At 52.4% G+C, this 14,481-nt stretch overlaps 1 protein-coding gene across 1 annotated transcript; it reads right to left on the bottom strand.

Moving 5' to 3' along the window:
* Positions 1-473: 473 nt before the first annotated feature.
* Positions 474-14,327, bottom strand: LRRC8A (leucine rich repeat containing 8 VRAC subunit A). Its single transcript, XM_075578614.1, has 4 exons — positions 14,162-14,327; positions 12,542-12,651; positions 4,479-6,636; positions 474-2,414 (listed from the first exon to the last, which is right to left on the bottom strand). Exons 3-4 carry the CDS (start codon positions 6,627-6,629, stop codon positions 2,139-2,141), a joined length of 2,427 nt encoding a protein of 808 aa, XP_075434729.1. The 5' UTR covers positions 6,630-6,636; positions 12,542-12,651; positions 14,162-14,327; the 3' UTR covers positions 474-2,138.
* Between the last annotated feature and the right edge of the window lie 154 nt (positions 14,328-14,481).

Here is a 14,481-nt window from a genome sequence, read left to right as displayed (position 1 = left end):
TACAGTGCTTCCACTGCAGCAAGGGAATCTGGGAAATGACATGCAAATGAGCACACACTTATATGGGTTCCATGTAAATGGATTTCAGGCAAAAAGGTGACACACTGTGTGCTCATTTGCATGTTATTTCCCAGAATCCATTGCTGCAGTGGAAGCACTGTATGCTAGGTGATAATGGTTAAACGCAGGGTTGCAGACCTGCCTAAGACATGCGAATGTGCTCACAAGTGATATTCTTTATTGGCTATATGCCAACGGTGGAGGGTTTTTGTCACATTTTCCCCCTCACTATAAACTTAAAATGTGTATGTATGTATAATATCTCTTTAAAAAATATATAAGCTGCAAAGATGAATCAAATCAGCTCTGGCATCTGTACACTGCTTAAAAACACTAAGTAAAACAAAAGTGAAATGTGTGCGATGAGGGAGGGCTGGGGGAGGTGTGGATTGAAAGGGGAAAGGTAGGGGGGGTAGAGTCCAGATACCTTTATTTGTTCTGATGAGCCCCTCCCGTAGGGTGGAAAAAAAATACTAGAGGCTCAAACTGAGTACAGTACATTACAAGCAGAATAGTCGTGGCAAGGAGGTGACTTGTGCGTTACGTAGTGTCAATAAGAAGGCATCGGTTAAAGGTGAGCACGGAAATATCCGCCGGACAGTGTGCAAAATAAACGGGCAGTAGAGCTGGTCAGCAGCAGGCTGGCTTTCCCCTAGCGCCCCCGACACTGCAGCTTTTCACTGGCTGCATCCAGCCTCTTCTGTCGGGTAAAGGGTTGTTCCACATGATTGCGTTTGGCTTTAGGATAACGGAAGGGGGAGGGCCTGGCTGATCCCAGTGTCTGTGTGCCAGCCCTGTCCGCCTATCTAGGCCCAAGAGAGATAAACAGGAATCCCACTGTAACGTGCAAGATGTCGTTCTCGTGAAACCACAGAGTGCGGCCACTCCCGTTTGCACAACATGGCTTACAAAGCATTGTATTTGAAGCCCATTATACCCCAGTTTTGCAACAGGGAGCTGCTTAATGAGGGGAAACTAAATCTTACCTCGTTATTCATTCTCTCTATGGGGTGCAGCGTGTTTTATATCCCCAAGTGCTTTGTAGTATATTTTAATGGACCGGAGTTCTTTATAGGTAAAAATATCGTGTACAGAGATTCCGAACCGCACCAGCACCGGTACGCCAGAGACCCGTCTGGTTTTAAAAGCTCTGGACACTACAATTTTACCTATAAAAAGGTTTCACAACCAGCACTTTCAGGACCAACATGGCAACTAAAACTTTCAACTGCATTACACTCCTAAAGGTAAATGTCATCTTCTTGGACCCGGCCAACAGAACCCCTTCAGTACTGGATTAACCAGAGCTCTGCAGAGGGCAATTGATTTATATTGTTCCACCCTTTAATTTGGCATCTTGTCCCCACTTAGCAAAGCCGGCTCATCGCAGTCCAGTGTCCAGGGCTGGTATAAGGAAATGCTAATAAGGCTTTGGGAGATCGTCTCTCTTTGCCCTCGCTGCATGCAAAACAAAGCACAATCGATTAACTCATTCATTACCAATAGAGAGCGCATTGCAGAGCAAACTGCCTGCAGAACACAAGAAGGAAGATGCAGGGCGGCCACTGCGCCTGCCTAAAAATAGCAGTGCAGGGGGAAGCCCACAATGGCGTTTGGGACATGAAATCATTTGCCTTCGGAGCAGCAGTCTGTGTATCCTCCGGTGTGCAGACAGGAACAGGAGGGGTTCTTCCTTTCCTGCAGGGGATACCAAAATTACACACTAGGAGAGGGCTCTGGGCCTTCTTTGTGAGCTCTGTAAAAACACAATGTATCTCGGCTGTAGCTGCAGAAGTCTGTTCCTTGCACTGCTTTTGAATTCTGGGTAAAAATCCACTTTGGTTTTCCAGTGTTGGGGGCACTGCCCATCTACATTTTCCGGATGCTTTTTTTGTTTGTTTTTGTTCGGTTATTAGTGTTCGTGGCACTGCCAGTCTTTGTGTAGTGTCTTTTGCCGGGGCTACCACATACTAAGGGGCGACCAAGCTCCTTCCATGCTGGAGAGACTTGCAGCGAGAAGAGAAATTAGCATCCACCCCCGTCCCTTGACCCTCGCTGGTTATGGCCCAGGATTCGTGTCACACCAGCTCCTTGTCTGCTCTCGCCAGCTTCTCCTTCACCTCCAGCGGCAGCGTGCTGAACAAGTCCTCCTCCACCACCAGCCCACTGCGCTTCAGCAGGTGGCAGTCGCCCAGCTCCACTGGGAGACATTCCAAGCGGTTGCCCCGGAGCTCCATCTGGGTCAAGTTGGTCAACTCCCCGACCCGGGACGGCAGTGACTGCAGCACGTTGTTCCCCAGGTTTAGGGTCCTCAGCTTCTTACACTGGAACAGCTCGGGAGGCAAGTTCTCGATCTGTGGGAGTGGGGGGGAGGGAAAGACAAGGAGAGGAAGTCAAAGGGAGGGATTAACACATAGGGGGTTGTGTCATGGGGACCCTTCAAAAAGGACAACAGAGAGATGCTCCTCGGCTCTATAACTCCTAGCAGCAGGGACCTTGTGACCTTTTGCACCTTTATATGTGAATGTTGTAACATTATTTGCATGTTTTATGGCCATTGCGTGTCACACGGGTTGTACTGCGCTGCGGAATATGTCGGCACTATGAATAAATGAGAATGCGACTTGTATAGAACATGCATTGAATAGATAGAGCTATGGTGATCATTTTGTACATCTTGACAAAAGGTCGTAACAGGGACCGAAACGTGCATCTGATTACTTCATAAATGTTCATTTTTTCACCAAGTCCTCTGGAGTGCCGACTATTAAATATTTTTTCTGGTTGTATGCTGCTTACTATGGCAGTCACGGCACCCGGGGCAGTCACGGCACCCGGGGCAGTCACGGCACCCGCGGCAGTCACGGCACCCGGGGCAGTCACGGCACCCGCGGCAGTCACGGCACCCGGGGCAGTCACGGCACCCGCGGCAGTCACGGCACCCGCGGCAGTCACGGCACCCGCGGCAGTCACGGCACCCGGGGCAGTCACGGCACCCGGGGCAGTCACGGCACCCGGGGCAGTCACGGCACCCGGGGCAGTCACGGCACCCGGGGCAGTCACGGCACCCGGGGCAGTCACGGCAGTCACGGCACCCGCGGCAGTCACGGCACCCGCGGCACCCGGGGCAGTCACGGCACCCGGGGCAGTCACGGCACCCGGGGCAGTCACGGCACCCGGGGCAGTCACGGCACCCGGGGCAGTCACGGCACCCGCGGCAGTCACGGCACCCGGGGCAGTCACGGCACCCGGGGCAGTCACGGCACCCGCGGCAGTCACGGCACCCGCGGCAGTCACGGCACCCGCGGCAGTCACGGCACCCGCGGCAGTCACGGCACCCGCGGCAGTCACGGCACCCGCGGCAGTCACGGCACCCGGATACATGTGAGCGCTCCTTTCAAATACAACATGGTACAGTGTAAGAAATGCTGCTGCAATAACTAAATATGCTATAAGGCCGCTTTCCCAGCGCTGGGGAAGAGTCAAATGAATGGAAAAAATCTTCTCAAGTGCGGGGGAAGACGTTTTCACAGCATAGTTATTAGGGACTTTAATCTTGCTTCCTTTATAAAAAGGAGAAAGTCTTTATTGAAATTATTATTTATTATTTTTTTTTTTTTTTACAGGCCCTACGACCCCAGATACTAATTAAATAAGACGAGGTTGAGCAGAACGGTACATTTAAACTCTTCGCTACCTTCAGGTCTCTCTGGCAGTGACAGGGTTAAGTCAACATATGGCTTCAGTGACTTGGGAAGCCTCCTTATCTTCCATTGTCATAGTGTGACTTGAGCAGGGTAACTCTCTCTCTCCTCCCCCAGCTATTCCCAGGCCTCATATTCTGTGTCTCACTCTAAGCCCCCCTGCGGGCCTCTCCGCATTTAAATGCTATAAGGAAAAATAAAGTACAGTGGAAGGGAAGTGGTATGTTAACTTTGTCTCTGCTCAAATTAGATATTAGCCAAGCACTAGATGTCCACAATACCGCTATATGTGAACACAGGGGTGCCCAGTTCCAGTTCCTCAAGACCCCCACCCCCCCAACAGGTCAGGTTTTCAGGATATCCCAGCTTCAGCACAGGTGGCTCAATCAGAGGCTCAGTCATAGACTGAGCCTCTGATTGAGCCACCTGTGCTGAAGCTGGGATATCCAGAAAACCTGACCTGTTGGAGGGGCTTGAGGAACTGGAGTTGAGCCCCCCTTGCTTAACACACGTTACTGCAGACAGTCTAAGTGGAGAATAGAGTTTGTTCCAGTTTAACCCCTGTCAGGAACATATTTTTGGGTTGCACAAATGATTGGAACCGTAACAAACCAGTTGTACAAACATTATTCTATGTTTTTTGTTGGTAAATGTTAGATGTGGAAGATACCGATGAAGTTGGAAAAAAGATAAGAACACATGGTGGACACTCACGTGATTGGCAGTGACAGCAAAGTATTGCAGGTTCTGCAGCTGCCCGATCTCAGGTGGGATGCTGCCCAGGTTGTTGTGGCTAAGATCCAGGTGCCGGAGCTTCCGGCAGTAGCACAGCTGGGTGGGGATCTTATCTATCTTATTGCGGTTCAGGTAGAGCCGCTCCAGGCTGGCCAGGTTGCCGATCTGGATGGGGATGTAGGCAATGTGGTTGTACCAGAGCTTCAGGCAGGTAAGGCGGTGCAGGTGCTGGAAGCTGATGATCTCCTCGATGGTCTTCAGGTTGTTGTCCTTCAGGTCTATCTCCTGCAGGTTGTGGAGGCTGAAGATGGAGTGAGGGATCCTCTCCAGGTCACAACGTAGCAGCTCCAGTTCGGTCAGGTTCACCATCTTCTTCAGGCTATTGAGCACCATCAGCTTGGTGCCCTCGTTGTTGACAGACAACTTTTGCAAGTGCACCCCCACATCCGTTACTACCTGGGGCAACTTGGTCAGGTTGCTCTTCAGTCTTAGCACCTTCAGCCTCTTCAGCTCCCGGAGACCGTCGATGACAATGTACCTGTTGTTCTCTGCACTCAGGTTGCCAGTTAGATGCAGCTCCTCTAGTGTCTTCAGGCTGTAGATCCACAACGGGATCTCCTTGATGTCCGTGAACTTGATGTGTAGTGACTTTAGGTTCTCTCTCAGAAAGGCTAAGGCTGGAGCCTCAATTTTGGCTGCTGTGTGGTACAACCACAGCTCCTTCAGCCCTGTGAGCTGGGCGATGCTGGGAGGAATGGTGACATCTGGGATGAGCTCCAGTTTCAGCACTTCCAGCTCTACCAGGTCAAAGACTGTGTCGGGGATCCCGCTGAGCATGAAGAGGTGCAGCTCCAACTTCTCCTGAGAGTTCTTGGTGATCCGCTGGCGCAGCTTATCCAGGGTCCACTCGTGGTTGAGGTTGAGCTGCCGCAGCTTGTTCTCACTCACCTCCGACAGGAAGACCGCAAACCGCTTGGAGTATAGCGGATCGTACTGGTCGATGAGATGCAGCATGAAGGCAAAGTCATTCTTTACATCCGGGATGTCGCTGTAGCTGCTCTCCTCCCGGATGGACTCAAATGAGTACTTCTTTAGGGAGCGTCTAAGCATCCACCAGAGCGTGTACACGCAGACCAGCCCATAGAAGCCCACCAGGCTGATGTAGAAGGAGGCCAGGATCTTGAAGAGCGTAGCCAGTGGGTGGGCACAGCGGTACATGCGGTAGCCAGTCAGGCTCTCAATGTCCACCTTACAGTCCACGTCGAAGGTGATGCTGCTGACATAGTACACAGTGTAGCAGAGGATCAAGATGAACTTTATCACCTTGATGATTGTCTGGCGCATGTACAGTCGGTACACGATGTCCCCCTCTTCCACATGCGTTCTGAACTTCTTCACCTTCTCAAACAGAGCCTTTGCCTGCTCTCCCTCCTTCTTGTCCAGCACCCCTGTCTCCGACCTGTCCACTATCCCCTGCTCCACCCTTGACTTGCTCCTCTGCAGCATGGGCACTGTGGCCTCCACGTCCTCACTTGCCGTAGATGACTTCTTATCTACCGAGCCGTTCATCTTGCCCCCAGCTGGCTTGGGGTCACTCTCTTCCACCACCGTCTCCGAGAGGGCCCGGGTGGTCCAGGGGGAGTCGAAACACTTCAGCAGGATGGAGACGAAGTGCTCCAGCTTGGAGCTGGTACGGGGGAACTTGAACCAGAAGTTGCTGCAAACCAGGAAGATCAAGGTGTGCAGCAGCACCAGGTAAGGGAAGTACTTGGCAAACCAGTGCAGACGGTTCTCATAGCACACGGCATCTACGTAGTTGTACTGGTGCCTGTCAAGGTCGTATTTGATGCCCGTGGGTCCTGGGTCAGGTGGCATCACCAGGCTGGCGTTGGAATAGTTTGATTCCATGGATGTCCAGGTCCGGAAGGAGTCATTGCAGGTGTCGTCAGTGACCCACTTGCAAGGAAGGCAGATCATCTTGTCCTGGGTGACCTGCAGTGTGCCTCCAAACACTGCTATCATGAGCATGACGATGGAGATGTAGTCGGTGAAGACGTCCCACCATGGTTTCAGGATGCGGTAAGCCGGCTGGGTGTCCGCAAAGTACCGCAGCTCTGTGACCGGGATCATGGCTCACCTGGAGATGAGCAAACAAAGCAGGTTTCACAACAGTGGAGAAAACCAGAGCTAAATTATACATGCAAGACACTGGTAAGGAGGGATACAGCAGAGAGGAAAAATGAGACATCCATGTGGAAGGAGAGGACCAAGAAGAAAAACAAAAAGGGTAGAGGGGTGCAGTAGAGCAGGAAGGTACGAGAAATAAATAGTGCAACTGAGAGTAAGAGTCAGGCAGTGAGGAAACCTGCACTGAGATCCCCAGGAGAGAAAGCAACAGGGAGAAATGCAGAGAACACGTGCTCTAATAAAGCCATCAGCCTCCTACAACAAGGGAGAAGCAGGGGAACACATGCAACATCTCAGAGATAGAGTTAAACGTCAAATAGTAACCCAACTGCAACAGCAGCCCTAACCCATGAAGAGGTTAATGCAGCATAAACTTCATAACCCCTTTCATGGGAGCCGAACATGGACAGAGATTATCAGTGACCGGAAACCGGACAGGGGAGCGGGGCAGACCCCACGCTGGGATAGTACCAAGAGTCCTTAAAGCCTAGGGACCGACCCGTCATCCTTAAAGTCGTTACTGCTGGGTACATCCACACATGAATGCCAGAGACTTGGCTCCAGACATGAAGGGGTTAGTTAGACCTTGCATGACCACGCAGAAAAAAAAAACCTAACATTGTTCCTTTCAATAGCAAACACACCTCTGATTAGTTCAGCCACCTGCACTCCTGCAGACGTGTATTCACACATTTGCTGCCAGTTCATCTGCCGTGCAGACTGCTCTGGCAGCGAAGAGGTTAAGAGGACTCGCTTCCTCCCTTCCCAGATGCCCTTTCAACGGGTTGTACAAGGGGCTGTAGAAGTGTAACGTGCTCAGTAATAGCAGGGCTGGGTTGTTAAACGTGCTGCCCACACACCCACTGGGATTCCAGCTGAATTATTCCATTAAGAGAGAAATACAAGGTCACCTTTCTCAAGCACCGTCTGCACAAAGAACACTGCATTATCCCGATTAATTTACAAACAGCTTCCACCGTGCTCATTATTGCCAGGAACACGAGTGTATTAAACCGCAGCAAGTGTTGGAGCTTTTACCATCACGTTGCCTTGGTTCCCACTGAAGGAATTTTATGTTCAGACAAAAACACTTTTCGCTTGGTAGAACCACGTCGGTGAATAAAGAGCGAGATTTCTGATAACAACCAACGCCTCCTACCCGCAAACTTTTATTTTTAACAGAAGACAAACGTAGTCCCCTACGCAAAGCCCCTCTATAGAGATATCATTGTATTGTGACTCCCCCGCACGCTAACCCTTATAATTAACCGACGAGAACACTTCCCCCATAACAATTAACCCTTCACTGATACTGTGGGGGAGTGTTATTCTACCTTCTGGGAACCGCTGAACATTTGGAATGGTACTTCCCAGTAACTAACACGAGATACCCATTTCTGTTGTGGAGCCAATTCCAGCAAATGTTTTTAAGTGGCTCAAAATAAATAGATTAAATATCCGCCATTTCCAAATATAATTTTGCAGACGCCCTGGAGACCTTCGCAGTACACGGGGGTCCCCCAGTGAACAAGAGATCAAACGCTCTCTTGGAGGAGATGGGGAGGGTGTATATTCTGGTTGGGCGTGGAGTCACAATCTGTATTGCTGCATCTTGTTTCTTCAGACTATGGAATGCAGCTTTAAATAGTTTGGTGATAGAGCAGGATGCATGAACAGAGGCACAGGGCAGAGACGGAGAGCGCGAGCAGAGGCACAGGGCAGAGACGGAGAGCGCGAGCAGAGGCACAGGGCAGAGACGGAGAGCGCGAGCAGAGGCACAGGCAAGGGCAGGAGAGCGCGAGCAGAGGCACAGGGCAGAGACGGAGAGCGTGAGCAGAGGCACAGGGCAGAGACGGAGAGCATGAACAGAGGCATAGGGCAGAGACGGAGAGCGCGAACAGAGGCGGAGAGCGTGAACAGAGGCACAGGGCAGAGACGGAGAGCGCGAGCAGAGGCACAGGGCAGAGACGGAGAGCGCGAACAGAAGCGGAGAGCGTGAACAGAGGCACAGGGCAGAGACGGAGAGCGTGAGCAGAGGCACAGGGCAGAGACGGAGAGCATGAACAGAGGCGGAGACCGTGAACAGAGGCACAGGGCAGAGACGGAGAGCGCGAACAGAAGCGGAGAGCGTGAACAGAGGCACAGGGCAGAGACGGAGAGCGTGAGCAGAGGCACAGGGCAGAGACGGAGAGCATGAACAGAGGCGGAGACCGTGAACAGAGGCACAGGGCAGAGACGGAGAGCATGAACAGAGGCGGAGACCGTGAACAGAGGCACAGGGCAGAGACGGAGAGCACGAGCAGAGGCACAGGGCAGAGACGGAGAGCACGAACAGAGGCACAGGGCAGAGACGGAGAGCACGAACAGAGGCACAGGGCAGAGACGGAGAGCGCGAACAGAGGCACAGGGCAGAGACGGAGAGCGTGAACAGAGGCACAGGGCAGAGACGGAGAGCGCGAACAGAGGCACAGGGCAGAGACGGAGAGCGTGAACAGAGGCACAGGGCAGAGACGGAGAGCGTGAACAGAGGCACAGGGCAGAGACGGAGAGCGTGAACAGAGGCACAGGGCAGAGACGGAGAGCGCGAGCGGAGGCACAGGGCAGAGACGGAGAGCGCGAACAGAGGCACAGGGCAGAGACGGAGAGCGTGAACAAGGCACAGGGCAGAGACGGAGAGCATGAGCAGAGGCACAGGGCAGGCACGGAGAGCACGAACAGAGGCACAGGGCAGAGACGGAGAGCATGAGCAGAGGCACAGGGCAGGCACGGAGAGCACGAACAGAGGCACAGGGCAGGCACGGAGAGCACGAACAGAGGCACAGGGCAGAGACGGAGAGCGCGAGCGGAGGCACAGGGCAGAGACGGAGAGCGCGAACAGAGGCACAGGGCAGAGACGGAGAGCGTGAACAGAGGCACAGGGCAGAGACGGAGAGCACGAACAGAGGCACAGGGCAGGCACGGAGAGCACGAAGAGAGGCACAGGGCAGGCACGGAGAGCACGAACAGAGGCACAGGGCAGAGACGGAGAGCGCGAACAGAGGCACAGGGCAGAGACGGAGAGCGTGAACAGAGGCACAGGGCAGAGACGGAGAGCACGAACAGAGGCACAGGGCAGGCACGGAGAGCACGAAGAGAGGCACAGGGCAGGCACGGAGAGCACGAACAGAGGCACAGGGCAGAGACGGAGAGCGCGAACAGAGGCACAGGGCAGAGACGGAGAGCACGAAGAGAGGCACAGGGCAGAGACGGAGAGCTAACTATTACAATAGTAATAGGTTACTGGCAGAGGTTTGCAGCAAAGCCACAGCAGCTCCTGCAGACACAAAGCAGGCCACGTACCAGGATGTGTTGCATTTATGTACACGGTGACCTGTACGAAGCCCTGAAACAACAACACTGCACCAAAGGCTGTCTGACAAGCAGCACTCCCCCTATACACCTCACCAACTCCTATAATCAGGGGTAGCCAACTCCAGTCCTCAAGGGCTACCAACAGGTCCGGTTTTAAGGATATCCCTGCTTCAGCACAGGTGGCTCAGTGTTCGACTGCACCACATGTGCTGAAGCAGGGATATGCGGAAAACCTGACCTGTTGGTAACCCCGTGAGGACTGGAGCGGGCCCACCCCCTGCCCTACATGGAAGGCGGATTCGTGTTTCAGTCTCCCGTGCAGAATTATTCATTGTGAAGAGAAGTCAGGGAACACGCTTTATTTTATTAAAGGGCTAATAACGTGGCACAGGTATGCGGACAGCGATAAATATCACCTGCAGGGGAAGGATGCAGGAGAAACAGAAGGGGAGAGAGGGCCTGTTCAGACTTCGAAGCCTCCAGTGACTGCCCACGTCCCCTTCCAGAGCGCCACGTTACCGAGGAAAGAAATCTCTTGCAGGACGGAGGACCCTGTAGCCTCATCATTACAATTCTGATTATAAGTTGGCATATTTGATGCTTAGGAATGCACATTTTCATGGCCACGGACCGTTTATTTAAAACATACTTATGTTGCTCCTGTTTCTCTATACCAGCGGTTCCCAGACTTTATTACACTGTGCTCCCCTTGCTAGAATATATTTGTTCTGCAAACCCCTAATGAATAAATCTTATTGCTGACTTATCAGACTACCACTAACAAAACTGTGGCCGATCCCAGGCAGTATAGTGTCCTAAACTCGTTAGGGGAACATGCTTAATAAGGTCCCAAACTGCCCCCCAGTGTATTTAGGCAGCATGGGGGGTATAGCTATCACTCACTATGAGAGCCTTGCTGCCGTGGGTGTAAGGTTGCCAAGTGGCTTCTCCAAAAATACTGGACACAATGTTGAAAGGTGCGACGCGCTCCACACACATACACACATGCCCACACCTCTCCATGCTGTTTCCTCCTCTCCTTAATCCCACCCCCAGGGCTCCTGACACCACCTCTTGATTGGCTGCTGCATTGCTCCTGGGTAATGTGCAGTTTGGGGGCCTAAGTTATCAGCCCCCAAATGGGCTCAGGAACCCCTTATACTGCCCGGGATCCCCCATTACATATTATTTTGGGCGAACCCCTTGGAGATCCCTCTCGTGTACCCCTGTTGGGACTCGCTGAACTACATAATATCATCAAGACTGTCGATACAGAAGCAGGTTTTCATAAGACTACATCCCAAGGCCACGTGGCTGGGAAAAGTGAGAGTTCTGCATATGGTTATTGCAGCCAAACCTCTGTTATACTTTATACTCTTATATCGCTGCACATTCTGACACACACACACACAAAAAAAAAATCAGCTGTGCATATTAAAACAGGCAAAAACCACAGTACACAAGGAATATCATAAATAAAGGCAACCTCAAAAAACAAACAAAAAAAAAAATCAGATAAAAGTAAACAATAAAAAAGACATCTGTGAAGACAAGTAGAAGTTTTAGTGCCCTGAAGAAAAAACATAGCTAATTGGGATTTTTATTTGTATTTAAAAAGCAGCAGTCTCATCCACGAACTTTTTAAAAAAATTATCCTACATGAATCGTGGCGTTCCCCTCGAGTTCATCGGTGGACCTCCGAGATCCCCTGGTTCAGGAGCGGCGAACCAAATCGTCCCCCAGGCAAACTGGAGGATTTGAACTGGCCAAGCGGTTCCGGACTCACTCCGGCAGCCAATGAAAAGACAATCCTGTTTGTGTCAAAACAACAACCAATACCTCGGGAATCGGGAGGTGGTGGGATTTGAGACCCTGATGTCGGGAACCAAAGGTCAGGGGACCCCCTGGAATGCCGCTGTAAGGATGATTACACCTCTTTAAGGAAGCTCGTAACGAAGGCCCCAAACGGACCCTCATTGTGTGCAGACAGCATTGGGGGAGGGGTAAAGCTGTCACTCAATGCGGAAGCTTCCCAAGTCACGTCCCACAATGCCTTGCATCGGTGGTTGCAAGGCATTGTGGGCAGCGACTTTGGAAGCTCCTGCTACACCCTGCAAAATGGTGCAGTTTGGAGACATACTAAATGCGCAGTCCGGAACCCACTGAACTGCCTGGGATCCCCATTGCATAGTTTTATTGCAAACACCTTGGAGACACCCCACGTGTACCCCGTTGGGAATCGCTGTTCTATAGAACTGTTTCACGCTACACAAAGATGTATTTATGAATGCCATTTAGTTGTGCTATTTACCCCACACCCACCTTTATACGTGCATTTATACTCGGTATTACGATTGTGACTTTGCATAGAGTTAACTGCATATTCAGCTCATTATGGTATAAATGATTATGAAGTAGTGTTCAGTCTCAGGGCTGTGAAAGTCTCTGCTACAGGAGGAAGAGCCCAAGAGAAGGGAAGCGACAGGCGTCCCGCACGCACTCACCTTAGTGTGTAGAGAGTGCTATCTGCACGGTGTGCGTCCCTGCAGCAGGTGGATTGTGTTAGTGATACAGTGATGGTCACAGACCCCCACCTCCATGGGAACAGCTACACCTAAAACACAAAGAGAATATCAGGGTATAGCTCCAAGACAAAGTACTGTACGTACGTACATACATACATGTACTTTGTTGTGGAGCTATATATGCACATACAGAAGGGAGGTATATAAAATCTACGCTGGTAAACAGTATTTTTTCCTTACTGATTTAGTCAAAAGCCCCAGGGAGAGATTTGGGCTGTGCAAGTTATGTTAAGAGTCCCTTGGATGGAGTATCGAGAGAGCAGGATGGGCCACAAGCGCTCCAGCAGCTGCTTAAAAAAGGTCCAGACCAGAATTTCCACTTACCTGTGGAAATGCCACCAGGGAGGTAATTGCAGCTCACCTGGGCTAATTAACAGGCAGTGTTTTAAGCTGCAAAGTGGAGCTAACTCATTCTCCCCAACTACTTCAGCATAGAGGCAGCGTGAAGACTGTGTCCCAGCGAGCCGGTCAAAGGTGAAAACATCCAGGGGGCACCCCCAATCCTCCTATGCCCGCTGCCCATTTTCGCTCTCCTGGTGTGTGAGGGAGAGCTAAGGTGACTACCAGTCACTAAAGCCTGACACGATCAGGGCCTGTCCACGTTAAAGATGGCACTAACGCTCCTACCCACTCGCTTTAATTCATTTCTTAGAAGCCTTTCCAAAAAGACTTGGGTTTTCTCTAGACCCTTAAATCCAAATAAGCTGGCGTGTGCTCATCCTGCCATCTGTGCACCAGGACGGATATATTGCAAGGTACAACTGAAGAGCGACCTAAGAGAGCTGTCACTGGAAGGATGCACCCACATTGTGCCCCCACCCCTCATGCCTGCTGTCGCCCACCCCCACAACCCTCATTCTTGCTGCCTCTACCTGACCCAATTATGCCTGCTGCCCCCACACACCTTGACCCCTCATGCCCCTACCTGACCCTCCTGCCTGCTGCCCATACCTGACCTTCCTGCCCCTACCAGACCCTCATGCCTGCTGACCCTCCTGCCCCTACCAGACCCTCATGCCTGCTGACCCTCCTGCCCCTACCAGACCCTCATGCCTGCTGACCCTCCTGCCCCTACCAGACCCTCATGCCTGCTGCCCATACCAGACCCTGCCTGCTGACCCTCCTGCCCCTACCAGACCCTCATGCCTGCTGACCCTCCTGCCCCTACCTGACCCTCATGCCTGCTGACCCTCCTGCCCCTTCCTGACCCTCATGCCTGCTGACCCTCCTGCCCCTACCTGACCCTCATGCCTGCTGACCCTCCTGCCCCTACCTGACCCTCATGCCTGCTGACCCTCCTGCCCCTACCTGACCCTCATGCCTGCTGCCCCCACACACCCCCGAACCTCATGTTCGCTGCCAACCCCCTTATGCCTACTGCCCTGACCCTCATGCCCCCCACACCCAACCTTCTTATACCGCTGCATCCAGGTACTTGAAGTCCTGATGTACAAAGTCCCAGTAAGTGTGTGTATGTGTGTGTATGTGTGTGTGTATCCGTCCCCCGGTCTTTCCCTCCGTATTCCCCGGTCCTCTTACCTCCTCCCCCGGTCTCTCCTCTCTCTCCCTGTATGTCCCTCACTGCGCCACTTCATGTCCCCACCCCGGAAGTGACGTTCCATGCCCGGTGTCCCCGGGGGGGGGGGCGGTGCGCGGGGACTCACAGCCGGTATCCGGCGGAGCGCGTGCGTGTGGGTGACAAACAGAACTGGCAGGGGTGGCAGCAGGACCCCACCGCCGCCATTTTTGTCCCTGGCAGTGGGTGGGCCTGACATTAAAGGGCCCCAGGCTGATACACACTGTCTCTAGGTCATTGTCGTGAAATGGTGTTTTGTGTGTGTGTGTACAAATCCCCTAAA

Source organism: Ascaphus truei, chromosome 21 (assembly GCF_040206685.1).
Source record: "Ascaphus truei isolate aAscTru1 chromosome 21, aAscTru1.hap1, whole genome shotgun sequence".
Taxonomy (NCBI): Eukaryota; Metazoa; Chordata; class Amphibia; order Anura; family Ascaphidae; genus Ascaphus; species Ascaphus truei.
Note: the sequence above shows the minus strand (reverse complement) of the source record. Positions and strands in the feature narration are given on the sequence as shown.